Source organism: Leucoraja erinacea, chromosome 11 (assembly GCF_028641065.1).
Source record: "Leucoraja erinacea ecotype New England chromosome 11, Leri_hhj_1, whole genome shotgun sequence".
In the NCBI taxonomy this organism is placed as follows: Eukaryota; Metazoa; Chordata; class Chondrichthyes; order Rajiformes; family Rajidae; genus Leucoraja; species Leucoraja erinaceus.
The window spans coordinates 23,027,303-23,054,907 of record NC_073387.1 but is presented as its reverse complement, the minus strand read 5'-3'; the positions used below and the strand labels follow the sequence as shown (position 1 = coordinate 23,054,907).

Here is a 27,605-nt window from a genome sequence, read left to right as displayed (position 1 = left end):
TGACTGACTGAATCTGGGCATGTTACTACACTCAAATTGTTGATTCTTGCTCTTTTACTCTATCTGTAATTTATTAAACCTCTCGCAATGAATTGTGATTTACTACTTCTGTTCTGTAATCTGAAATATTCTACTGTACTTCAGCCGGATTGTATTCTGCACTTTAATAAAGCTATTCCTTTCAATTTCCTCTCTCTCTCTTTCTCTTTTTCTCTCTCTTTCCCCTCTCCCTCAGATATATCGGCCCAACTTGTCCTTGCCTACCAAGATGCACGAGTCCCACTTGCTCGCATTTGGCTCATGTCCCTCCTCCAAACCTTTCCTGTCCATGTATCTGTCCAAACGTCTTTTAAATGTAGATATGATACCTCCCACAACTATCTCCTCTGGCAGCTCATTCCATACATCCATCACTCTCTGTGAGAACAAGTTGGCCCTCAGGTTTCTATCATTATTGGCGCAGTGGGAAGAGGCACAGCCAGGGTTCGATTCTGACCCCGAGGGGGGGGGGGGGGGGGAGAGGTGTGTCTGTGTCATAGAAAATAGGTGCAGGAGGAGGCCCTTCGGCCCTTCGATCCAGCACCGCCATTCATTGTGATCATTACTGATCCTCCCATTTCAATAACCCGTGCCTGCCTTCTCCCCATATCCCTTAATTCCACTAGCCCCTAGAGCTCTATCTAACTCTCTCTTAAATCCACCCAGTGATTTGGCCTCCCGCTGTGGAAGGGCCTGTTTCCCCGCGCGGTATGTCTACAGTAGACGGGTTGGTTAGTAAGTTTACAGATGCTACCAAGATTACTGGGGTCGTGGACTGTGAGGAAGGCTGTCAAAGTGTAGCGTGGGATATAGATCAGCTACAGAAATGAGCAGAGAAATGGCAGATGGAGTTTAATCCGAGCAAGTGTGCGAAGTGTTGCACTTTGGGAAGTCAAATGTATGGGGAAAGTATACAATCAAAGCCATGACCCTAACAGCATTGATGTACAGAGGGATCTTGGGATCCAAGTCCCGAGCTCTCTAAGTGGCAACACAAGTAGATAGATTGGTAAAGAAGGCGTACGATATGCTTGCCTTCAAGTCAAGTCAAGTCAAGTTTATTTGTCACATACATATACGAGATGTGCAGTGAAATGAAAGTGGCTGGGGCATTGGTTGGGGCATTGAGTATAAGAGTCAGGAAGTCATGATGCACGGTTTGGTCAGGCCGTATTTGGAGTATTGCGTGCAGTTCTGGTCGCCCCACTACAGGAAGGATGTGGAGGCTTTGCAGGTGGGTGTGGAGGAGGTTTACCAGAATGCTGCCTGGTTCAGCTACAGCGAGAGGCTGGACAGACTTGGTTTGTTTTCTCTGGAATGCCAGAGGTTGAGGAGAGACCTGAAAGAAGTGTGTTATCAGGCAACTGAACCATCCTATCACCAACTAGAGAGTAGTCCTCACATAGAAACATAGAAAATAGGTGCAGGAGTAGGCCATTCTGCCCTTCGAGCCTGCACCTCCATTCAATATGATCATGGTTGATCATCCAACTCAGTATCCCGTACCTGCCTTCTCTCCATACCCCCTGATCCCTTTAACCACAAGGGCCACATCTAACTCCCTCTTAAATATAGCCAATGAACTGGCCTCAACTACCTTCTGTGGCAGAGAATTCCAGAGATTCACCACTCTCTGTGTGAAAAAATGTTTTTCTCATCTTGGTCCTAAAAGATTCCCCCCTTATCCTTAAACTGTGACACCTTTTTCTGGACTTCCCCAACATCGGGAACAATCTTCCTGCATCTGGCCTGTCCAACCCCTTAAGAATTTTGTAAGTTTCTATAAGATCTCCCCCCTCAATCTTCTAAATTCTAGCGAGTACAAGCCGAGTCTATCCAGTCTTTCTTCAGGTGAGCCTCCCATCTGTCCTCCCATATATCTCTTTGGAAATCTTTGAACTATCTTTAATTGGACTTTATCAGACTGTAATGATGGTTCAGTTTATATTGGTGTCACATGTACCGAGGTACAATTTTTGGTGAGTGCTATCCAATCAGCAAAAAGACTACAACATGATTACAATCAAGCCGTCCACAGTGTACAGATACAGGATAAAGGGAATAATGTTTAGTGCAAAATTAAGTCCAGTAATGTCTAATTACAGATAATTTGAGAGCCGCCAGTGAGGTAGATGGGAGGTCAGGCCACAGAAAATGTTCTAACTATTTGTACACTTTGTACAATCATGTGTAGTCTTTTCTCTGAATGGGTTGCTCACAACAAAAGCTTTTCTTACTGTACCTCAGTAGACATGACAATAATAATGAACTGAATTGAATATAATTAAAGGGCGCTGTCTGAGGGAGGCATCCAGATGTGGCACGGTGGCGCAGCGGTGGAGTGGCTGCCTCACAGCGCCAGTGACCTGGGTTCCATCCTGACTACGGGTGCTGTCTGTACAGAGTTTGCACGTTCTGTAACCGTGTTGGTTTTCTCCAGGGGCTCTGGTTTCCCTCCCCATCCCAAATCCGTGAAGGTTTGTAGGTTAATTGGCTTCGGAAAAAATTAAATAATCTTAGTGTGTGGGATAATGCTAGTGTACGGGGTGATCGCTGGTCGGCGCGGACTCGGTGGGGCAAAGAGCCTGTTTCCACGCTGTATCTCTAAAGTCTAAGGTCCTTTTGAACGCTTGAGCTTGCAGAACAAGGCTTGACACTGCCTTCCAAGGCCGGACACTGCCCTCCAAGGCTGGACATTGCCCTCCAAGGCTGGACACTGCCCTCCAAGGCTGGACATTGCTCCAAGGCTGGGCATTGCCCTCCAAGGCTGGACATTGCCCTCCAAGGCCGGACACTGCCCTCCAAGGCTGGACATTGCCCTCCAAGGCTGGACACTGCCCTCCAAGGCTGGACATTGCCCTCCAAGGCAGGACACTGCCCTCCAAGGCTGGGCATTGCCCTCCAAGGCAGGACACTGCCCTCCAAGGCTGGACATTGCCTCTGGTCGGGAGCTACAGAAAGGTCAGAACCTTCCAGTGTAACTCTCGGTGTAACTGAAGAGCAGAAACAAGCACAGCAATTGTGTGCTGTGGTCACCACAAGGACAGGGTTGTGTTGGAGTGGTGGGGATGAAATGTTGCTTGGCATGGAGTGTTTCAGTTATGTTTCGCTTAGTTTTGAGATACAGCGTGGAAACAGGCCCTTCGGCCCACCGGAGTCCATGCTAACCATGCGATCAACATATACTTGTCACCTGTTCCTTTCCTCCAGAGATGCTGCCTGACCCGCTAAGTTACTGTGTGTGAATCCCCATACACGGGTTCTACGCTGCACACTAGGGCAATTTATAGAAGCCAATTAACCTACAAACACGTGCGTCTTTGGGATGTGGGAGGAAACTGGAGCAACCGGAGAAAACCCCATGTGGTCACAGAGGGAACCATGCAGACAGTACCCGTAGTCAAGATCAGCACTGTGAGGCAGCAACTCTACCACTGTGCCACCTTTTTCCCATGGTGGAAATGAACAAAAGACTAGCGAGCGGAGCTTTCAGGTAGGAGGGGCAAAGTTTGAAGGAGATGTGTGGTCAGGTGGTTTTTACACAGAGTGGTGGGTGCCTGGAATGCGCTGCCGGGGATGGTGGTGGAGGCAGAGACGATAGTGCAGTTTGCATGATCTTTTCATATAGGCGCATGGGTATGCAGGGAAAATAGGGATATGGATTATGGGCAAGCAGTGGAGTTCAACTCAGCATCATGTTCAGCATAGACATTTTGGGCTAAAGAGTCACTGATTCATACAACACAGAAACAGGCCCTTCAGCCCAACTTGCCCATGCCAACCAATATGCCCCACAGAGTTGTGAATGTGGAATTCTCTGCCTCAGAGGGCGGTGGAGGCAGGTTCTCTGGACGTTTTTAAGAGAGAGCTAGATAGGGCTCTTAAAAATAGCGGAGTCAGGGGATATGGGGAGAAGGCAGGAACGGGGTACTGATTGGGGATAATCAGCCATTACATTACATCACATTAAATGGCGGTGCTGGCTCGAAGGGCCGAATGGCCTACTCCTGCACCTATTGTCTATTATCTACACTATTTATCTCAACCTCTTCTATCCATGTACGTGCAATTATCTTTTAAGTGTTATTACTCCTGCCTCCTCTGGCTGCTCGTTCCATATACCCACCATCCTCTGTGTGGAACAATTTGTCCCTCAGGTTCCTATTAAATATTTCTCCTTGTATCTTAAACTTATTTCCTCTGGTTCTTGTTTCCCCTACTCTGGGTAAAAGACTGACCATTCATCCTATTATTCTGTCTGAAGAAGGGTTCCGATCTGAAATGTCGGCTATCCATGTTCTGTGGAGATGCTGCCTGACCCGCCGAGTTACTCCAGCACTTTGTTTCTTTCTTTGGACTAAGCCAACATCTGCAGTTCCTTCCTACACATCTTAGATGTTCCCTTCTACACCTACTTTTTCCTTTCATTCTGTTCAGTGTTCTATGTTATAGAACAAATTGTAATGTGAAAAACTGTAGTAAATGTAATTTCGTTCAAACCTAGGTTTGAATGACAATAAATAGCATTCCATTATAGAGTCATACACTGTGGAAACAGGCCCTTCAGTCCAACTTGCCCACGCCGACCAACATGTCCCATCTACACTGGTCTCATGTGCCCGTATTTGGTCCATATCCCTCTAAACCTTTCCTATCCATGTACGTGTGCATATGTTTCTTAATCGTTCCGATAGTACCTGCCTCATCTACCTCCTCCAGCAGCTCGTTCCGTACACCTACCACCCTTTGTGTGGAAAAAGCCACCTCTCAGGTTTCTGTTGAATCTTACCCTCCCTCACCTTAAACCTATGTTCTCCGGTTCTCGATTCCCCAACTCTGGGCAAGTGACTGTGTGTGCCCACCCGATCTGTTCCTCTTATGATTCTGTTCACCTCCATAAGATCACCCCTCACCTTCCTACTCTCCAACGAAGAGAGTCCTAGCCTGCTCAACCTCTCCCTAAAGATCAGGCCCTCGAGTCCTAGCAACATCCTCGTAAATCTTCTCTGCGCCTTTACCTGCTTGACAACATCGTTCCTGTAACATGGTGACCCAAACTGAACACAATGGCAGCCTCACCAATGTCCTCTACAACTGCAATATGACCTCCCAATGTCTCTACTCGATGCTCTGACTGATGGCCAATGTGCCAAAAGCCTTTTTGACCACCCCATCTAACTGTTTCCCAGGACTTATGTACCTGCACACCTGGATCTCACTGCTCTGCAACCCTCGCCAGAGCCCTGCCGTTCACAGTGTAGATCATACCCATGTTAGATTTTCCAAAATGCAACACCTCACATTTCTCTGTATTAAATTCCATCAACCATTCCTCAGCCCACCTGGCCAACCAAATGATCCTGCTGCAATTTTTGACGGCCATCTTCACCATCAGGGTAATGGAGAAGTCCAATCCAATGAATTCCTTTCACCTGCCACTTCTGCAGGCTGGAAGAGTGTGTGTTACATGCCGACATGGGGTGCGTGAGGTTGCAGCCCCTGTTTGAGTATTTGAAGGGGCCGCTCCTTGCCTCCTGGCTGCACTTCACTCCCACCATCCTCATCTTTGGGCACCCTGTGCGTAGGGGAGAGGTTAGAGCAGAGGATGTCCTGGTTGGGTTGCTCCTGGGCCTGGCCATTCGTGGGTCACGCCGCCTGGCGGAAGAGGGCTCTGCCCGTGCCGAATGCCTGTCCCTATTCCGGGGTTACGCCCGCGGGCAGCGTGGAGGGTTCCGGGACCGCTGGGTACCACGAGGGGTTAACTGTATCCTGGATCAGGATTGTAACATAGTTATTTAATATTTAGTATTAAGAGTATTTGCTAATTTTGTATCACGGAGGTGGGTGCATTGGTATTGCATGTGTTGTAAATATGATTATTGTAAATAATTGACGGCATTTATTTTTGTAATAAACCAGGGGTGGACATCTCCTGTGACTCCCCCGTGGAAGACCACCCTGGAACGTAGAACCAGTGGCCCCAGGACCTACATGGACACCATCCAGAGGGAGGCAGTGACAAGTCCCCGGTCCCCCCCAAGCCCAGTCACCCCCTCGTTCTCGCCGGGGGGGCCGGAGGTGACGGGGGGCCGCCGGCTGAAGGATCTCCTGGCCAAGAACGTGGTGATCGCGGCTCGTCGCAAGAAGCTCTCCGACGCCAGCGCCTCTTCTCCCGGCGTTCCCGGAGAGCCGCCGTCCCCCCTCAGCCCCCGGAGTGACTGCCTCTCCCCCTTCTCCCCTCTCTCCCCGGGAGTCTCCCCTCCGGCCGCGTACGTCCGATCGCCGCTGAGGTTGTACCGCAGATCGCTGACCGACTCGGAGTTCTCCCTGGGCTCGGACGATTCCGGAGCCCGGTCTCCCAGCTACCACAACTTCTGCCCCAGGGGCTGGTGCGCGAACAGACGCAGGACCAGCGAGCAATGACTCCCCTCTCCACCGCCAGCGGGAGGTGCAGCGGGCAGCGAGAGGCCGCAGACTGGCATCCATCACCAAGACCCGCCAGGCTGCAGACACCCGGCAGGTCGGGCAGCATCTGTGGAGGAAGGAACGGAGTCTGCAGCGAGAAGCCTTCAGAAATCGAACACTTTTTATCTTTGAAGCTTTCGATTGCCAGATCCAGCTCACCCTGTCTGTGCCGACCTGCTCACACTAATTCTACGTTATCCCACTTGCTCATCCACTGCCTACACACTAGGGGGCAACTTTTACAAAGGGCCAAATTAACCTACAAACCAGCACGGGCACATCTTTGGGACATGGGAGGAAGCCAGAGCGCCCGGAGGAAACCCACGCGGTTGCAGAGAGAATGTGCAAACTCCACACAGACAGTGATAGCACCCGAGGTCAGGATCGAACCTGGGTCTCTGGCGCCATGAGGCAGTGGTTCTACTTGCTGCTACTCCACATCCTGTGCTCCGTCCTGACTTGGACGCGTCTCGTCATCCTGAATCCCGGGATATCCCTCCCACCAGCGCCGTAGGAGTGACTTCACCAGAAGGACCATAGTTGGTGACTCATCCCGACATCAGACAGTGGTGAATCTGTGGAATTCATTGCCACAGACGGCTGTGGAGGTCGTCAATGAGTATTTTTGAGGCAGAGATAGATAGATTCTGGGGTGTCAGATGTTATGGGGAGAAGGCAGGAGAGTGGGGTTAGCAGGGAAAGATAGATCAGCCATGATTGAATGGCGGAGTGGACTTAATGGGCTGAATGGCCTAATTCTGTCCCTATCACTTATGAACATGACACTGGGGAACGGACATCAGCTGGCCGCGTTCATCTTACCTGCTTACTGGAAGCAAACACACAATTCATATGTCCAGCGTTTGACTGCTCTGGGCCTGTACTCGCTGGAGTTTAGAAGGATGAGGGGGGACCACATGGAAACTTATCGAATAGTGAAAGGCCTGGATAGAGTGGATGTGGATAGGATGTTCACATTAGTGGGAGAGTCTAGGACCAGAGGCCACAGCCTCAGAATAAAAGGACGTACCTTCAGAAAGGAGATGAGGAGGAATTTCTTTAGCCAGAAGGTGGTGAATCTGTGGAATTCATTGCCACAGAGGGCAGTGCAGGCCGAGTCATTGGGTATTTTTAAAGTTAAGATTGACGGATCCTTCATTAGTATGGGTGTCAGGGGTTATGGGGAGAAGGCAGGAGAATGGGGTTGAGAGGAATAGATAGATCAGCCATGAGTGAATGGCGGTGTAGACTTGAAGGGCCGAATAGCCTAATTCTGCTCAGACTTTGCTTGTAACGCACCAATTTATTCCACAAACTTCAAAGTGTGCGTGGCAAATGAATGGTGACATTGGATGCACGCCAGTCCCCAGGCAAATGTGGACAGAGGTCGCTGGCACAGCGGGTAGAGATACTGCCTCACAGCGCCAGAGACTCCAGGTTTGGTCCTGACCTCCGGCACTGAGAGAGCGTGTGCTTGTTTGTGCAGTTTGCACGTCACCCCCATGGCCGTGTGGGTTTTCCCACACCCCCAAAGACTTGCGGGAAGGACCACTGTAACTTGCCAATTGCCAGCAAAACCAAAGGGTAACTGATGGCGTGAGAAGGAATGGGCAAGAGGGAAATTGGAAAGGGAGAATGGGAGCGATGGGGATTATGGATGCTGTAATCCATAATCTGCACACCGTCAGCGCCCGTGGTCAGAATCTAACCCGCGTCTTTGGCGCTGTGTGAGGCAGCAACTCGACCCACTGCCTCACTAGAAGTTGTTTTTGTAGAAATGCAATCAGAAAGTTTCTAAGCCAGAAACTTCAGATTCTTTCCGGATTTCTCATCATTAAAAATCTCACTGAAGTTTGAAAAGATTGCAAACTTTTAAAGAAAATTGAAAAGGAATTTAGCAAGAAGCTTGGCCCTGACGAGCCGTGGCCGTCTCCCACCAGCAGCCTTGGATCCCCCACTGTGGAACTGGGAGAGGGAAGCCGCTGAGCCCGGCCCCTGCTCAACCCGAAGACCGGGAACCAGAGAGGAGGGTGGAGGGAGTCGGTGACGATGGCAGACACTGGACAAGGGACGGTAGGAAGGACTGTGGGGTCTTATCTTCCACTCCCTCAAGGTCGGTTGCGGGAGGTGCCCCCAGGGCACGAAGGCTGAAGATGGCCGGACGAGGAGAGGGACATTGATTTGCGGGATGATCCGCACGGAGGCGACGCCTGCAATGGACCAATGTGGCCAATATGGGACTGGGAAATGTTACCAAACCTGGCGATTCTTGCATATAGACTCAGTGGGCTGTTTCTGTGCATTATGTGCTTAACCGGGGATTGTACTCGTGTGTGGCAATAATCTTACTGATCTGAAGACAAAAAAAAATCACTGTACATCTGATAATTAAGGAACCTTTGAAATTCTCTTTCCTAGCCAACGGGTAAGAAACCAACAACTACCCATTCTGAAGCAGATCCATTTTTAATCTCTTGCAAGACAATATACACTTAATTCCGCTTTCAGCAGTCAGATATCAACAACAAAGCACATAGGCCGTCAAATCATCTCTCTCTGCGCTTCTTGCTGTGCGGCAGGTTCTGATTTCTGAAAGATTGCAAACTTTTTTATTATAATGATATGTAAATGAAATGCTGTTATATAAAAATGTACGGATGTGGAATATTTCCCATTGTGGTCTTTATTTCTTTCCGTCATTCCCAATTATTCTCCGCTTGTTTCAAATGGGAGTTTCTCGGATGGAACTGAAGGCAGGAGGAGGCAATGCAGATGCCGGAACCTGGAGCAAACATTGGTTTAGGTTCATTATTGTCACGTGTGCTGAGGTACAGGGGAAAGATTTTGTTTTGCACGCTATCCAATCAGATCAGATAATATTACACATAGATACAATCAACTCCAAATCAAGTACAATATGTAAAACAAAGGGGAAGATACAGAGTGCAAAATATAGTTCTCAGCATTGTAGCGCATCAGTTCCAGAGACAAAGTCCAATATTCACAATGGAGTTGATATTCCCTTTGGTCTGTGTGATGGACTGGGCTACATCTGCAAGCTTTGTTTAGAGATACAGCATGTAAACAGGCCTTTCAGCCCACCGAGTCCATGCCAACCGTTAATCAGTTCTATGTTATCCCACTTTCTCATCCACTCCCCTACACACTAGGGGGCAATTTGCAGAGGGCCAATTAACCTACAAACCTGCTATCTTTGAAATATGGGAGGAAACCAGAGCACCTGGTCAGGGGGGAAAGATTTCATAGAAACCCGAGGGGTAACTTTTTCAGTCAGATGATGGTGGGTGTATGCAACGAGCTGCCGGAGAGGGGTGGTCGAGGCAGGGTACTATCACAACATTGAGGAAATATTTAGATAGGTAAACCCACACGGACACAGGGAAAGCATACAAACTTCACACAGACAGCACCTGAGATGAGGATTGAACCCAGGTCTCGGGCGCTGTGAGGCAACAGCTCTACCCACTGCACCACTGCTGCTTTAAATTTTGCATGCTACCCAATCAGATCAGATAACACTTGAGGCAAACTCAAGTACAACAGGTACAAAGGGGAAGATGCAAAGTGCAGAATATAGTTCTCAGCATTGTAGCGCATCAGTTCCAAAGTCCAATGTCTGCAATGGAGTAGAGGTGAATCGGACAGTACCCTAGCTTGTGGAATGATCGCTCAGAAGCCTGATAACAGAGGGGAAGAAGTTTTTCCTGAGTCTGGTGCCACACGCTTTCAAGCTTCTATACCTTCCGCCGGATAGGGAGTGGGGAGAATGACTGGGGTGGGACAGGGACAAGTCCTTGATGTTAGCTGCTTTTCCTGAGGCTGCGTAGTGTAGATGGAATTGAGTTGAAAGTGTGCACCACCCTACTCAGGAACAGTTTCTTCTGATCTTCCAACCTACCTAGTTTCGGCCCTGACACTTTTTCACTTGCATTTCCTCTGTAGCGTAAAACTATATTCTGCACTCTGTTCATTATCCTTTAGCACTACTATGATGTGCTCATGTATGGTATGATTTAGCAGAGGAGACAGGCGCATGGATATGCAGGGAATGGAATGATATGGATCACGTGCAGGCAGAGGAGATTAAATTACCGTCATCGTGTTTGGCACGGACATTGTGGGCCGAAGGGCCTGTTCCTGTGCTGTACTGTTATGTATTCCACCAAGGGGAGGTGGGAGTGCGTGGTTTTAATCAGATCAGCCCACATGTGATAGCACGGTGGTCTGGGGCTGAATGGCCTTGTTCGTACGTTAGTACATTAATAAGTGCTACGCTTTGGGCCATCGTTGATCTCTCCCCTGGGTCTAACACTTGCTGTTGCCAACTTGTATTTCTGACAGGCTATTTGAGCTTCGATGTTAGCTTGCAGCGCAGGGCAGCTGTGCAGACATGTTGCAGGCAAGAGGCAACAAAGATGTCTTGAACTAAATATAAATCTGATGTAGGGTGTGCAGGAACTTGGAATCCTCAGCTCCCACTTCTGGGACTGGCCGGTAGAGACTGACAGAGAGGAATTAGGACCCGCACTCATTTCCCGGAGAGCGTGGGAGAAACCAGGAGTGTGTATTGGAAGAGAGTTAGAAGGCAAACGAAAAGGAGAATTAATAAGGAGGGGTTTACCAAAGGTCAAAGCAAAGGTAGGAGATCGACAAATTCTGCTTCTAATTCAAGCTCTTTAGATGCATAGAATCTGAAACATAGTCTGCACCGACTATTGATCACCTGTTCACACTTGTGGACACCGTAAAAAACGAATCTTCCACAAAAGGTTTTGTATAGTTTAGTTTAGTGTCACGTGCACCGAGGTACAGTAAAAAGCTATTTTGTTGCGTGCTATCTAGTCGGTGGAAAGATTACTCATGATGCCAATCAGGCTGTCCACAATGTACAGATACTGGTTTAGTTTTGTTTATTGTCACGTGTACCAAGGTACAGTGAAAAAACTTTTTGTTGCATGCTATCCCGTCAGCGGAAAGACTATACATGATTGCAAACAAGCCGTCCACTGTGTACAGATACAGGATAAAGGGAATAACAGTTAGTGCAAGGTAAAGTCTAGTAAAGTCTGATTAAAGATTGATAGTCTCCCATGAGGTAGATGGGTGGTCAGGACCGCTCTCTAGTTGGTAATAGGCCACATATTGTTATGGTCACACTGCTATTTCTGTGGTTGCTTTCACAATTCACGAAATAAACCGCTTTCTTCCACCCTTGCTTATATATCGTGTGCTGGCTAAATATGGAAATGGCCATTGGCATTTGGACTTAGTTTAGTTCAGAGATGCAGCGTGGAAGCCAGCCCTTCGGCCCACCGAGTCCGTGCCGACTACCGATCACCCGTTCACACTAGTTTTATGTTATCTCACTTTCTCATCCACTCCCTACATCCCATGGTCATTTTACAGAGGGACAAGTCAGCTACAAACACGCACGTGTATGCCCTCTAGTCATTGATATTTCCACCCTGGGAAGAAACGTTCTGACTATCTCCCCATAATTACTATGCTTCCCATAATTTTAGATACTTCTATCTGGTCTTCCGTCAACCAGAGGTGTTCCAGAGCCAACAATCCAAGTTTGCCCAAACTCTCCCTGTTGCTAATACCTCCTAATCCAGGCAGAATCCTGGTAAAATTATCATATGTACCGACAGCAGAGCTATGAAATTGTTACTTATTGCAGCCTCACATGCCTGAAAACACAATAACACACAGATACATATACAATAATCAATAGTACAATAAATTAATAACCATAATATTAAGTACCTACAATAGTGCAAAGACTGAAGTCTGTAGTGCAACCAAAGACACAGTCCATAGAAGATCATGGTTGCTGAGGTTGGTGCTGTGCAGTGTTCAAGAGCCTGATTGTTTTTGGGATGAAGCTGTTCCTGAACCTGGACGTTACACTTTTCAGGCTCCTGTACCTTCCTCTCGACAGTAGGAGAGAAATGAGAGTGTGGCCAAGGAGGTGTGGGTCTCTGATGATCCAGGCTGCCTTTTTGAGGCAGTGCCTCCTGTAGATCCCTTCGATGGTGGGGAGGTCAGTATCCGTGATGGACCGGGCAGTGTCCACCACTCTCTCTAATCGCCTTTGTACCGGGCCATGGTGCAACCTAATGGAACCAGCTTTGGGAACAGCTCCATCCGAGACCACAAGAAATTGTAGAGAGTTGTGGATGCAGCCCAGACCGTCACACAAACCAACCTCCCTTCCGTTGACTCCACTTACTCCTCATGCTGCCTTGGCAAGGTCGCCGACATAAACAAGGACCAGTCTCACCCCGGTCACTCCCTCTTCTCCTGTCTCCCATCAGGCTTGAGGTACAGGTGTGTGAAAACGCACACCTCCAGATTCAATGATAGTTTCTTCCCAGCTGTTATCAGGCATCACCAACTAGAGAGCGGTCCTGACCTCCGATCTACCTCATTGGAGACCCTTGGGCTATCTTTAATCGGACTTTATTGGAGTTTACCTTGCACTAAATGTTATTCCCTTTATCCTGTATCTGTACACTGTGGATTGATTGTAATCATGTATAGTCTTTCTGCTGACAGTGAAAAGCTTTTCACTGTACCTCGATACACGTGACAATAAACTAAGTGAATATGCCCTGCACCACACACCTGTAATAGTTAGAGAAAATACTGATTGACACAAGAAATCTTTGCAGATCACATCCTGTATCAGTCGGAAGAGATTTGCAGCGTCCCTGGAGTGTTGAAGACAAGATTACTTCTTCATCGAAGCAGATTGTCCCATCGTTCAACACGCTGTCAAAATAATTACTGTTGCCAGCAATAAAATAGTGACCACACTTGTACAGTATTATCACAGTTGCTATAACAGCACTGCAATGTCTTTTCATGCCAAGTTAAATTAATCTCCACTATACATGATCCATATCCATCCATTCCCTGCATAATCTAAAAGCCTCTTAAAGACCACTATCATATCTGCCTCCTCCACCATCACCCCAGGCCCCCACCACCCTCTGTGTACACACATCTATCTCCTTTACACTTTTCCCCTCTCACCTTAAAGCTATGCCCTCCAGTCTTTGACTTTTCCACCTTGGGGATAAAGGTCTACCCAATCTATGCCTCATAATATTATATATTTCTATCCCCCCATCAGCCTGAAGAAGGGTTTTGGCCCGAAACGTCGCCTATTTCCTTCGCTCGATAGATGCTGCTGCACCCGCTGAGTTTCTCCAGCATTTTTGTGTACCTTATATACTTCTATTAGGTCTCCCCTCAGCCTCCGACACACATCTCCATGTAATATTTCACTCTCTCACCTTATTCTCGTCAGGCTTTGACATTTCCACCCTGAGGGAATAAGGCTCTGCCTCCACTATCTACACCTCTCATAGTTTCATATATCAGATCTCCCTTCAACCTCCATCATTCTAGGCAAAACAATCTACGTCTGTCCAACCCTCTCCCTGTAGCTAATACCCTCTAATCCAGGCATCATTCTGGTAAACCTCCTCTGCACCCTCTCCAAAGCCTCCACATCCTCCCTGTAATGGGACGGCCAGAACCGCACACAATACTCCAAACTGCAGCCCTGACCAAAGTCCTATAGTGCTGCTTCATGACTTTCTGACTCTTGTACTCAATGGTTGAGTTTCCTCCCAGATAACAAACATGTGCCGGCTTACAAGTTAATTTACCATCATAAATGCCGCCATGGTGTGGTCGAGTGGTAGAACAGCCCGTTTCCCAGCTGTACCTCTCTGTGAATGAATGGTGCCATTTAGTGTAGTGTAGAGATACAGCATGGAAACGGGCCCTTCACCCGACCAGCGATTACCCCGTACACAAGCACCATACTACCCACGAGGGACAATTTACAATTTTTCCCCTAAGCCAATTAACCTACAAAGCTGCATGTCTTTGGGATGTGGGCGGAAACCGGAGCACCCGGAGAAAACCCACATGGTCTCAGGGAGAATGTACAAACTCCGTACAGACAGTACCCGTAGTCGCGATCGAACCCATGTGGCAGTAAATCTACCGCTGTGCCACCGTGCCACCCACATGAAGACTGGTGATCTTATAGAGGTGTATTAAATCATGAGGGGAAAAGACAGGGTTGATGCACACAGTCCATTACCAGGGTCGGGGAAATCAAGAATCAGAGGATGTCGTTTTAAGGTGAGGAGGGGAAAAATTGAATGGGAACCTGGGGGGCAACTTTTACACACAGAAGATGGTGGGTGTATGTTACGAGCTGCCAGAGTAGGTAGTTGAGGCAGGTACTAAAACAGCATTTAAAAGACATCTGGACAGGTACGTGGATGGGGAAAGTTTAGAGGGATATGGGCCAAACGCAGACAGGTGGGACTAGTGTAGATGGGGCATCTTGGTTGGTATGACATGTATTCACCCTATCTATACCCCTCATGATTTTATACACCTCTTATTCAGTGATCCATTGTTCTAGATTCTTCCACAAGAGGAAATCCACCTACTAGCCTTTCCAGCATCTACTTCATTCGCCCCCCTTCGCTCATCTAAACAAGTAAATCCAGCTGAACACTTGCGTTCGGTCCGCTGGAACTCCCGGTTGCTAACTATTTGAACTCCCCTTCCCATTCCCACACTGTCCTTTCTGTCCTGGGCCTCCTCCATTGCCAGAGTGAGACCACACACAAACTGGAGGGACAGCACCTCATATTCCGCTTGGGTAGCTTACAACCCAGCGGTATGAACGTTGAATTCTCAAATTTTAGGTAACAACACCCCCGCTCTTTCCCCGCATCTATCTGCCCTGTGTCCCGCCTGGACTCCCACATGTTTTCCCCTCCCACTCCTTTGTCTACCGACATTCCTTCCTCTAGCTTCACAATTCACACCTTCTGTCTTTTCATCTCTGGTCTTTGTCCTACCATCTGCTTATCAACCCCCACCCACCCCTCACCTGTATCCACCTATCCCCCTCACCTCACCCGGCCATGTCCTGCCCCTCCTAGCTTCCTCTTCCCCTTTATCCTGTATCTGCACACAGCGGGCGACTATTGGAATCATGTATACTTTCCACTGACTGGATAGCGCGCAACAAAAGCTTTTCACTGTACCTCGGCACACGTGACCATAAACTGAACTAAACCAAACTAAACTCGGAAGTTATTTTAACTCATTGTGAGCTGGTTCTCACATATTGACACGTCTCGGAGTGTTTTCTCATTCCCACCGTGACTGCTTCTCGTTGACTTTAGCTGAAATAAACCCTCACTGTCATCGGCAGCCAAGATGGCAGCGGCTGTGGCATGACATGAAGATTAATCTCCAATCTTCCGCTCCGATTTTATATTTTGCTTACAGTGGGAAACGTGATCACTCTCGCTGGGATCATTGACATAAACTGCCGTCCGTATGTAGAACTGCATTTGGATCATAGAGTCATCGCCTCCTGGAGCCATACTGCACAGAAACAGGCCCTTCAGCCCAATTATTTCATGCTGACAAAGATGGCTCATTCCTCTTGTATATGGGAATTTTTTGAGGATGTAACTAGGAAAATGGACAAGGGAGAGCCAGTGGATGTAGTGTACCTGAACCTTCAGAAAGCATTTGATAAGGTCCCACATAGGGGATTAGTGGGAAAATTTAGAGCACATGGTACTGGGGGTAGAGTGCTGACATGGATAGAAAATTGGTTGGCAGACAGGAAACAAAGAGTAGGGAATAACGGGTCCCTTTCAGAATGGCAGGCAGGTACCACATGGCTCGGTGCTGGGACCACAGCTATTTACAATATACATTAATGATTTGATGAAGGGATTCAAAGTAACATTAGCAAATTTGCAGACGACACAAAGCTGGGTGGCAGTGTGAACTGTGAGGAGGATGCTATGAGGATGCAGGGTGACTTGGACAGGTTAGGTGAGTGGGCAGATGCATGGCAGATGCAGTTTAATGTGGATAAATGTGAGGTTATCCACTTTGGTAGCAAAAACAGGAAGGCAGATTACCTTGTTCATCAGGCAATGATGGTAAGCATGCAGGTACAGCAGGTAGTGAAGAAAGCGAATGGCATGTTGGCCTCATAACAATAGGAGTTGAGTATAGGAGCAAAGAGGTCCTTCTGCAGTTGTACAGGGCCCTAGTGAGACCACACCTGGAGTATTGTGTGCAGTTATGGTCTCCAAATTTGAGGAAGGACATTCTTGCTATTGAGGGAGTGCAGCCTAGGTTCACGAGGTTAATTCCCGGGATGGCGGGACTGTCATGTGTTGAAAGAATGGAGCGTCTGGGCTTGTATACACTGGAATTTAGAAGGATGAATGGATATCTTATTGGAACATATAAGATTATAAAGGGTTTGGACACGCTAGAGGTAGGAAACATATTCCCGATGTTGGGGGAGTCCAGAACCAGGGGCCACAGCTTAAGAATAAGAGGTAAGCCATTTAGAACGGAGATGAGAAAAAACTTTTACACCCAGAGAGTTGTGAATCTGGGGAATTGTCCACCTCAGAAGGCGGTGGAGGCCAATTCTCTGGATGCTTTCAAGAGAGAGTTAGATAGAGCTCTTAAAGATAGCGGAGTCAGGGGATATGGGGAGAAGGCAGGAACGGGGTACTGATTGTGGATGATCAGCCATGATCACAGTCAATGGCGGTGCTGGCTCGAAGGGCTGAATGGCCTACTCCTGCACCTATTAGCTATTGTTTATCATCTATTGTCAGTCTGGAGAAGAGTCCTGACCCAAACGTCACCTATCCATGTTCTACACTGATGCTGCCTGACCTGCTGAGTTATTCCAGTATTTTGTGTCATTTTTCTTTGTAAAACCTGCATTTGCAGATCCTAGTGCCTATGGGCCCTCCTGCTGTCACCTGACCCATATTACTCCAAACTTCTCATGTTCTTTTACCTGCACAATCGTCTTAAATGTTATGAATACACCTGCCTCAACTACCTCCTCTGGCAGCTCGTTCCATACACCCACCACCCTCCGAGTGAAAAGGTTCCTATTAAATCTTCCCCCTCTCACTTTAAAGCTATTCTCACTGATGTATATAATAATACCACAGGTAGGCTGATCCAGAAGAATAGGATGCAGGGGATTAACAGAGACCTTCGCATCAACCAAGGCTCTTGAACGCTACAAACTCCAGCTAAACCATGAATAATGAACGGTCTTGGTTGACACTGGGGACTTTGGGCCTTTGCTTTGTTTTGCACTAATATTGGGGATTTTATTTATCAACCTGTTTTTGTTTGTTATATTATCGATGGACTACTCTGTTCACAGACCTGTTGTGCTGTTGCAAATAAAAAGATCATTGTTCTGTTTTGGTAAAAATGACAAGTTAATGCCCCTGTCCCACTTAGGAAAACTGAACGGAAACCTCTGGAGACTTTGCACCCCGCGCAAGGTTTCCGTGCGGTTCCCGGAGGTTGCAGGTGATTGCCGGAGGTTGCAGGTAGTGGAAGCAGGTAGGGAGACTGACAAAAACCTCCGGAAACCGCACGGAAACCTTGGGTGGAGCAAACAGGTCCTTCTGCAGTTGTACAGAACCCTAGTGAGACCACACCTGGAGTATTGTGTGCAGTTTTGGTCCCCTAATTTGAAGAAGGACATTCTTGCTATTGAGGGAGTGCAGCGTAGGTTTACAAGGTTAATTCTCAGGATGGCGGGACTGTCATATGCTGAGAGAATGGAGCAGCTGGGCTTGTACAATCTGGAATTGAGAAGGATGAGAGGGATTTTATTGAAACATATAAGATTATTACGGGTTTGGAAATGCTAGAGGCAGGAAACATGTTCCCGATGTTGGGGTAGTCCAGAACCACGGGTCACAGTTTAAGAATAAGGGGTCAGCCATTTAGATCGGAGACGAGGAAACACTTTTTCTCACAGAGAGTTGTGAGTCTGTGGAATTCTCTGCCTCAGAGGGTGGTGGAGGCCGGTTCTCTGGATACTTTCAAGAGAGAGTTAGCTAGGGCTCTTAAAGATAGCGGAGTCAGGGGATATGGGGAGAAGGCAGGCAAGAACGGGGTACTGATTGGGGATGATCAGCCATGATCACATTGAATGGCTCGAAGGGTCGAATTGCCTACTCCCTTGTCTATCATCTATAAGACCTTTAACATCATTGATGTACAGAGGGATCTTGGAGTCTAAGTCCATAACTCCCTGGAAGTGGCAACACGTAGATTAAGCACAAAGATGGATAAGTCTCTGTGATGGGATAGGATATTATCCCAGGTTATTGAGAGAGGCAGGAGAGGCGATTGCATGGGTCTTGACAAAGATCTTTGCATCTTCTGAAGCCACAGACGAGGTGCCGGAAGACTGAAGAGTGGCCAAAGTAATTTCATTGTTTAAAAAAGCAAGTGGAGAGAAGTCAGGGAATGAAAGACTGGTGAGCCTCATGTCAGTGGTAGGGAGGCTATTGCAGAGGATTGATTGGGATACGATTTCCTCTCATTTGGAAGAGAATGGGCTAATGAGGGTCAATCAGCATGGTTGCCGGGGGGGTGGTGGTGGATGCAGATACGATAGTGACATTTAGGGGGCTTTTGGATAGGCAATTGGATATGCAGAGAATGGAGGGATATGGATCTCGTGCACGCAGATAAGATTTGGTCTTGGTATCATGACCGGCACAGACATTGTGGGCTGAAGGGCCTGAATCTGTGCTGTACTGTTCTGTGGCTCAGCTGCCCTCTCTGCTGTTCTCTCCCCCAGCACTGGAGTAAACGTTGGGAATGATGTCGCACGACTCCCTAATAAGGGAGAGGAAGGAGAAGGCATCGGCCATCGCGAGGGAAGCCCATGGGGGAGGTAAGAACCCTCAGACGCGGTAGAACCACTGCCTCACAGCGCCAGAGACCCGGGTTCAGTCCTGACCTCGGGTGCTGTCTATACAAAGTTTATCTGTTCTCCCTGTGACCGCCTGGGCTTTCTCCGGATGCCTCCCACACTCCAAAGACATGCAGGTTAATTGGCTTCTGCAAATTATCCCTAGTGTGTAGTGTACGGGGATCGCTGGTCAGCGTGGACTCGGTGGGCCGAAAGGGCCTGTTTCCGCGGTGTATCTCTAAAGTCTAAGGGATTGGTCATTCACGGCACAGGGGTGGATTGAGGAGAGATGAGGAGTCATTCAGCCCATCTCATCCATGCCGCCCATAGACTGAAGATTATATCCCCTCCATAAGACAAAGGAGCAGAATTAGGCCATTCAGTCCATCGTGTCTACTCCGCCATTCAATCATGGCTGATCTATCTTTCCCTCTCAACCCCATTCTCCTGCCTTCTCATCCTAACCTTTGATGCCCTTACTAATCAAGAATCTATCAAACTCCATCTTAAATATATTCATTGACTTGGCCACCACAGCCAAGCAATGAATTCCACAGATTCACCACTCTCTGCCTAAAAAAAATTCCTCCTTGCCTCCCCCTCTCTTGATCCACACGCTCCAAATGTCTTGGGTGGAGATGTAGCCCAGTCCATACAGTTGGGATACAACATAACTTTGCTTGGGAACAACTCTGCCCAAGGCCACAACAAATGACAGAGTTGTAGATGTAGCCCAATCCATCACACAGACCAGACTCCATCAACACTTCATGCCGCCTCGGGAAAAGCAGCCAATATAATCAAAGACTAGGCCCTGTCCCACCCCGATCATTTCCCCTTCTCCCCTCTCCCCACTCCCGTCCGGCAGGAGGTACAGAAGCTTAAAAGCGCAGACCACCAGACTCAGGACCAGCTTCTTCCCCTCTGTTATCTTGCTTCTGAACAGTAACTCTGCCGTTGCACCAGCGTAACGTTCGGGATGCTGAGTGTTTCCTGCATTTCTGTATTGATTTTGGGTTTGTGTGCCATTCAACCACCTCTGGTTCCTGCCGATTAAGTTGTCTTCTCCATCCTCTACACCCCTCCGTGTTTTTCAGCAATAGTGCAACTTGACCTGGGCAAGAAGGTGAGTGTTCCCCAGGACCTGATGATGGAGGAACTCTCCCTCTTCGCCAACAAGGGATCCAAGATGTTCCAGATGAGGCAGAAGAGAGTCGACAAGTTCACGGTGGAAGGGGTAGGAAGAGCGCCAGGAAGGAGTGGCCTCGGTGGCATGAACGCTGCGGGATATCCTGGCCAGGGACACATGGTAAACTAACGCCTCCGTGACGATCATTGACTGGGTTCATGAGGAGGGGGGGGGGGGGGGGGGGGGGTAAAGGATTGGTGGCCCCTGGGTAGAGATCAATTGTCCATGGGTGGAGAAACATCTGTGGTCCCAGGGTGGAGAAAGATCCATAGTCACTGGGTGAAGATCAATGAACCCCATCTGGAGGAGATTGATGGTTACTGGGTGGAGAGACATCAATGGACAGGTGGAGGAAGACCAATGGTCCCTGGGTGCAGGAAGATCAGTGGTTCTAGTGTGGAGGAAGATTGGTGGTTCATCGGTAGAAGAGGATCTATGAACCCAGCGTGGAGCAGATCAATGGTCCATGGGTGGAGACCAAATGGTCCCTGGGTGGATGAAGATCAGTGGTTCCAGTGTGGAGGAAGATCAATGGTCTCAGGTCTCAGGGTAGAGAAAGACCATTGAACCCTATGTGGAGGAACATTGATGGTCCCAGGGAAATGTTGGTTTTTAGTCTATGGAACTATCAGCAAACATTTTAAGGATATTGTAAAGCATGTTACCATCTGGGAACTAGAGAGGCAACTTTTTCACACATGGTGTATGGAACGAGCTGCCAGACGAGGTAGTTGAGGCAGGTATTATAATAACATTTAAAAGACAATTGGACAGGTACATGGATCAATCTCCACTGACATACCCAATGACATTGTATCCACCGCCATCTGTGTCAATGAATTCCATAGAATCACCATCCTCTGGTTGAAGAAATTCCGCTTCATCTCCTTTCTAAAGGTACATCTTTTTATTCTGAGGCCGTGCCCTCTGGTCCTAGATTCTCCCAATCGTGGAAACATCCTCTCTACATCCACTCTCTTCAGGCCTTTCGCTATTCGGTAAGTTTCAATGAGGTCCCCTCTCCTTTCAAACTCCAGCGAGTACAGGCCCAGTGCCATTAAACGCTCCTCATACGTTAACCCAAATCCCTGTTTAGTTGCCGGTGTGCCAAGGGGGTTTGGGCTGTGCACCATCTCTCACAACAGGCGGCACAGTTGCTACATTTCAGCGCCAGAGGCCCGGGTTCGATCCCGACTACAGGTGCTGTCTGTACGGAGTTTGCAAGTTGTCCCTGTGACCGTGTGGGTTGCCTCCCACACTCCAAAGATGTCCGGGATTGTGGGCTAATTGCCTTAGGTAACAATTGTACTTTGTCCATAGTATGTACGCTAGTGCTAGTACAGGTCGGCGCGGACTCGTTGGGCCGAAGGGCCCGTTTTCGCGCTGTCTCTCGAAACGGAACTAAACTAAAACAACCCTGCCGTCCACCCATATCTCTAACGCTGCTTCCCTGCTCCGCAGAACGTTGATGGGATGAAGGAAAACTACCGGTCGGAGGTCCACATCGCCCATCGCGGCAAGCATCCTGGCCCGGCCGTGGCTCCAAAACCCTTCGGCAGGCTCTCCGCGGCCAAGAACATCAACGTCGTGCTGAACCCCAGCATCATCGCTCCAGGTTACGACCTCCCATACCGCGATGGTCCCAGGGTGGAGGAGATCAATGGTCTCAGGGCAGAAGGGAAATCAATGGTTAATCGGTGGAGGAGATCTATGGTCCCTAGGTGGAGGAAATTGATGGTACCAGGATGGAGGAGATAGATGGTTCCAGGGTGGAGGGGAATCAATGGTCTCTAGGTGGAGGAGATATATTGTCCCAGAATGGAGGGGGATAAATTGTCCTTGGGTCAATGGTGTCAAGGTGTAAGAATCTCAATGGTCCCTGATTGGAACAGATCAATGGTCCCAGAGTGGAGGAGATCAATGGTCCCTGGGCAGAGGAGATAGATGGTTCCAGGGTGGAGGGGAAAGAATTTTCCTTGGTGTAGGAATATCAATGGGCCCTGGGTGGAGCAGATCAATGGTCTCAGGGTGGAAGGGAATTAATGTGGGTGGAGGAGATAGATGGTCCCAAAGTGGAGGAGAATAAATTGTCCGTGGGAGGAAGTCAATTGTGACAAGTTTCTAGGAATATCAGTGGTCGCTGGAAGGAGGGAGAGCAATGGTCCCTGGAAGGAGGAGGGCCAATGGTTCTTGGGTGGAGATCGATGGTTACAGGGGAGAGGAGATGTATGGTCCCAGGGTGGATGGGAATCAATGGTCCCTGGGTGGATGTCAATGGTACCAAGATGTATGAATATCAATGGTCTCTGAGTGGAGCAGATCAATGGTCCCTGTGTGGAGGAAATTATTGGTCCCAGGGTGAAGATGGATGGTCACTGGGTGGAGGGGAATCAATGGTCCATTGTGTGGAGGAGATCATTCGTCCCTAGATGGAGATCAATGGTCCCTTGGGTTGAGAGGATGGTCTCAACAGCCAAGATTATCAGCCTGAAGTCCCAAAACATCACGTATCCACATTCGCCAGAGATGCTGCCTGATCCACTGTTACTACAGCACTTGGATCATTTTTTCCGTAAACCAGCATCTGCAGTTCCTGGTGTCCACATCTGGATTTAATGGTCCTCTGCCCTTGACTCTCCAGGTTACTCCGGTCCGCTGAAGGAAATCCCACCAGAGAAGTTCAACATCACGGCCATCCCAAGGTCATACCAGTCGCCCTGGACAGAGCAGCTGGGATACCAGACCCATGTCATCGACATGATGATCAACGAGCTTCCAGAAGCCCCTCCGAACCCCAAGCTCCAAACCTACCGGTGTTTCAACAGGTAAGTGCCGGGGAGCGGGGTGGGTGGGGGAGGGGAGGGGAGGAGAGGAGTTCAATATGCCCACTCCTGGATTTTCAGTCCAGTCCACTTTTGGTCACCCTGTTATAGGAAAGATGTTGTCAAGCTGGAAGGGCTGCAGAGATTTAGTTTAATTTTGACATACACCATGGAAACAGGCCCTTTGGCCTACTGAGTCTGCCCCGAAACTTCACCTACCCATGTTTTCCAGAGATGCTGCCCGACCCGTTGAGTTACTCCAGCACTTTGTGTCTATCTTTGGTATAAGGCCATAAGACATAGGGAGCAGAATTAGGCCATTCGGCCCATTGAGTCTATGCCGCCATTTGATCATGGCTGATCTGTTTCCCTCTCAGCCCAACTCTCATGCCTTCTCCCTGTAACCTTTAACACACTTACTAATCCTGGGATGTCAGGACTTTCATATGAAGAAAGACTATAGACTCGGCTTGTACTCGCTAGAATTTAGAAGATTGAGGGGAGATCTTATAGAAACTTACAAAATTCTTAGGGGGTTGGACAGGCTAGATGCAGGAAGATTGTTCCCGATGTTGGGGTAGTCCAGAACAAGGGGTCACAGTTTAAGGATAAGGGGGAAATCTTTTAGAACCGAGATGAGGAAAACATTTTTCACACAGAGAGTGGTAAATCTCTGGAATTCTCTGCTACTGAAGGTAGTTGAGGCCAGTTCATTGGCTATATTTAAGAGGGAGTTAGATGTGGCCCTTGTGGCAAAAGGGATCAGGGGGTATGGAGAGAAGGCAGGTACAGGATACGGAGTTGGATCATCATATTGAATGGCAATGCTGGCTCGAAGGGCCGAATGGCCTACTCCTGCACCTCTTTTCTATGTCTTTGTAATCAAGAGCCAGTCAATGTCCACTTTAAAATACCCAATGATTTGGCCTCCACAGCTGTCTGGGGCAATGAATTTGGCAGATTCACCACCCTCTGGCTAAAGAAATTCCTCCTCATCTTTCTAAAGGTATATCATTTTATTCTGTCAAGTACTAGAGGGCATAACTTCCAAGGCGAGAGGGGAAAAGATGTACAGGGTATGTTTTTACACACAGAGTGTTGCCAGGGGTGGTGGTGGACGCAAATATGACTGCAGAAATAAGGAACTGCAGATTCTGAATTACAAAAAAAGACACAAAGTGCGGGAATAACTCATCGGGTCAGGCAGCATCTCAGAAGAACGCGGATAGGTGAAGTTTCAGGTCCCTCATTCATATACACTAGTGGTCAAGGGGCTTTTAGACAGGAACATGGATATGCAGGGCATGGAGGGATATGGATCACGTGCAGGCAGATCAAATTAGCACTGCAAAATGAGGGCCAAAGGGCCTATTCGAAGTAACCTGCATTCCCTCCCCTCCACTCTCTCCTTCCCCACCCTTGTCATCCTGCCAGTTCCACTGTTCGCATCCTTGTATCCCTCTTGTTATCACACCTTCCCCAGCCAACATTACTGAGGTCATCTGCTGCCGGCCCCGATTTGGGCTCCGACCCAAAATGTCCTATTGCTTTTCTCCAGAGATGCTGGCTAACCCTGAGTTACTCCAGCACTTTGTGTCGATCTTCTGCACTGTTATAGAGTCAAACAGGTCGGAAACAGGCTCTTCAACCCAACTTACCCACTCCAACCATATCCCCTGCACTAGGCCCACCAGCCTGCGTTTGGCCCATATCCCTCTGAAGCTATCCTGTCCTATGTACATACCTGTCTAAATGTTTCATAAATGTTTCAATAGTACCTGTCTCAACTACCTCCTCCGGTAGCTCGTTCCAATTACCCACCACCCTTTGTGTGAAAAAGTTGCCCCTCAGATTCCTATTAAATCTTTCCCCTCTCACCTTAAACCTGTGTTCTTTGCTACTCAATTCAACTACTCTGGCCAAGAGACTGTGCATCTACCGGATCTATTCCTATCATGATTCTGTACTGATCTATGGTCTATGTCCCTCTTAAATCTTTCCCCTTGCACTGTAAGCTTGCGCCCTCTAGTTTTACAAGCCTCTACCCTGGGGAGAAAGACTGAGTGTTCACAGTAATATCAGAATATTTTATTCAGATATAATTCATTAAACACATGACTTTTCTGTACAGTGCACAGGTCCAACATTTAAACTCTGGTTTATTCTGGGCTGAAGTGACTTCACTACAGTGCCATGTAATGAATACATGATCCAAGTTAGACCCAAGTGCAAAAATAGTGTTGCTAACTCACTAATAATCCTTTACTGGAGCTCCCCTTTGCAGGGGAACGCACGGAGCCCGTGCTGACCACAAATGACCCTAGGCGATGTGACCTCCCCCCAAGAATTCGATGGGCCGAATGGTCTAATTTTGCTCATTTACTTTAGACTTTTACTTCAGTTATGCCACGGAAAAAGGCCCTTCGGCCCACCGTGTACATGCCGACTACACTAGCACTATCCTACACACCAGGAACAATTTACAGAAGCCAATTAACCCACAATCATGCACAACTGGGATGTGGGAGGAAAACGGAGCACCCGGAGAACATCCACATAGTTACACTGAGAACGTACAAACTCTGTACAGACAGCATCCAAGGTCAGGGTTCATCCCGGGTCACTGGCGCTGTGAGGCAGCAGCTCTACCACTGTATCGCCCCAATCAATGACCTTAAGGTCAGTAGCTTTGTTCCTGCACTGTATGACTCTAGGGTCAGTACAGACTTAGTGGGCCAAAGGACCTGTTCCTCTGCTGTACCATTTTATGGTTAGTACAGATACAGTGGGCTGAAGGGCCTATTGGTGCGCTGTATGACCCTACGGTTAATACTGGTACGGTGGGCCGAAGGACCTGTTCATGTGTCGCATGACTATAGGGTTAGTTCAGGTACACTGGACCAAAGGCTCTGTGTTGTGTACTGAATGACTCTATGGCTAGTACAGGTATGTTGGACCAAAGGGCCTGTTCTTGTGCTGTGCAACTCTAGGGTTAGTACAAACTCAGTGGGCTGAACGGCATGTTTGTGTGCAATCCGATTCCAGGGTTAGTACAGGTACAGTGGGCTGAATGGTCCATTCCTGTGCAGTATGACTAGGATTCTGGAGTAGTTCCTGAGGATTGGCGGGTAGCAAATGTAACCCCACTTTTTAAGAAGGGAGGGAGAGAGAAAACGGGGAATTACAGACCAGTTAGTCTAACATCGGTAGTGGGGAAACTGCTAGAGTCAGTTATTAAAGATGGGATAGCAGCACATTTGGAAAGTTGTGAAATCATTGGACAAAGTCAGCATGGATTTACGAAAGGTAAATCATGTCTGACGAATCTTATAGAAATTTTCGAGGATGTAACTAGTAGCGTGTATAGGGGAGAACCAGTGGATGTGGTGTATCTGGACTTCCAGAAGGCTTTTGACAAGGTCCCACATAAGAGTATACAAACTTAAAGCACACGGCATTGGGGGTTCAGTATTGATGTGGATAGAGAACTGGCTGGCAAACAGGAAGCAAAGAGTAGGAGTAAACAGGTCCTTTTCACAATGGCAGGCAGTGACTAGTGGGGTACCGCAAGGCTCAGTGCTGGGACCCCAGATATTTACAATATATATTAATGATCTGGATGAGGGAATTGAAGGCAATATCTCCAAGTTTGCGGATGACACTAAGCTGGGGGGCAGTGTTAGCTGTGAGGGGAATGCTAGGAGACTGCAAGGTGACTTGGATAGGCTGGGTGAGTGGGCAAATGTTTGGCAGATGCAGTATAATGTGGATAAATGTGAGGTTATCCATTTTGGTGGCAAAAAACGGGAAAGCAGACTATTATCTAAATGGTGGCCGATTGGGAAAGGGGGAGATGCAGCGAGACCTGGGTGTCATGGTACACCAGTCATTGAAGGTAGGCATGCAGGTGCAGCAGGCAGTAAAGAAAGCGAATGGTATGTTAGCTTTCATTGCAAAAGGATTTGTATAGGAGCAGGGAGGTTCTACTGCAGTTGTACAGGGTCTTGGTGAGACCACACCTGGAGTATTGCGTACAGTTTTGGTCTCCAAATCTGAGGAAGGACATTATTGCCATAGAGGAAGTGCAGAGAAGGTTCACCAGACTGATTCCTGGGATGTCAGGACTGTCTTATGAAGAAAGACTGGATAGACTTGGTTTATACTCTCTAGAATTTAGGAGATTGGGAGGGGATCTTATAGAAACTTACAAAATTCTTAAGGGGTTGGACAGGGTAGATGCAGG

The 27,605-nt window shown here is 48.2% G+C and overlaps 2 protein-coding genes across 3 annotated transcripts in view; both read left to right on the top strand.

Annotated features, from left to right (window-relative positions):
* The window catches only part of LOC129701564 (synaptopodin-2), a 42,817-nt gene extending 33,644 nt beyond the window's left edge, over positions 1-9,173 (top strand). Inside the window, exon 5 of the mRNA XM_055642820.1 lies at positions 5,959-9,173. Coding sequence (XP_055498795.1) covers positions 5,959-6,462 — 504 coding nt within the window. The 3' untranslated portion in view covers positions 6,463-9,173. The remainder of the gene's footprint in view (positions 1-5,958) is intronic.
* A 1,257-nt stretch (positions 9,174-10,430) lies between these two features.
* Positions 10,431-27,605, top strand: part of LOC129701565 (myozenin-2) — a 17,873-nt gene continuing 698 nt past the window's right edge. Inside the window, exons 1-5 of one of the 2 annotated variants that reach the window (XM_055642822.1) lie at positions 10,431-11,163; positions 19,246-19,333; positions 20,449-20,660; positions 22,002-22,155; positions 23,182-23,365. In XM_055642822.1, coding sequence (XP_055498797.1) covers positions 19,258-19,333; positions 20,449-20,660; positions 22,002-22,155; positions 23,182-23,365 — 626 coding nt within the window. In that variant the 5' untranslated portion in view covers positions 10,431-11,163; positions 19,246-19,257. Of the gene's footprint in view, positions 11,164-19,237; positions 19,334-20,448; positions 20,661-22,001; positions 22,156-23,181; positions 23,366-27,605 lie in introns of both variants that reach the window. The other variant, XM_055642821.1, reaches the window with a different exon arrangement.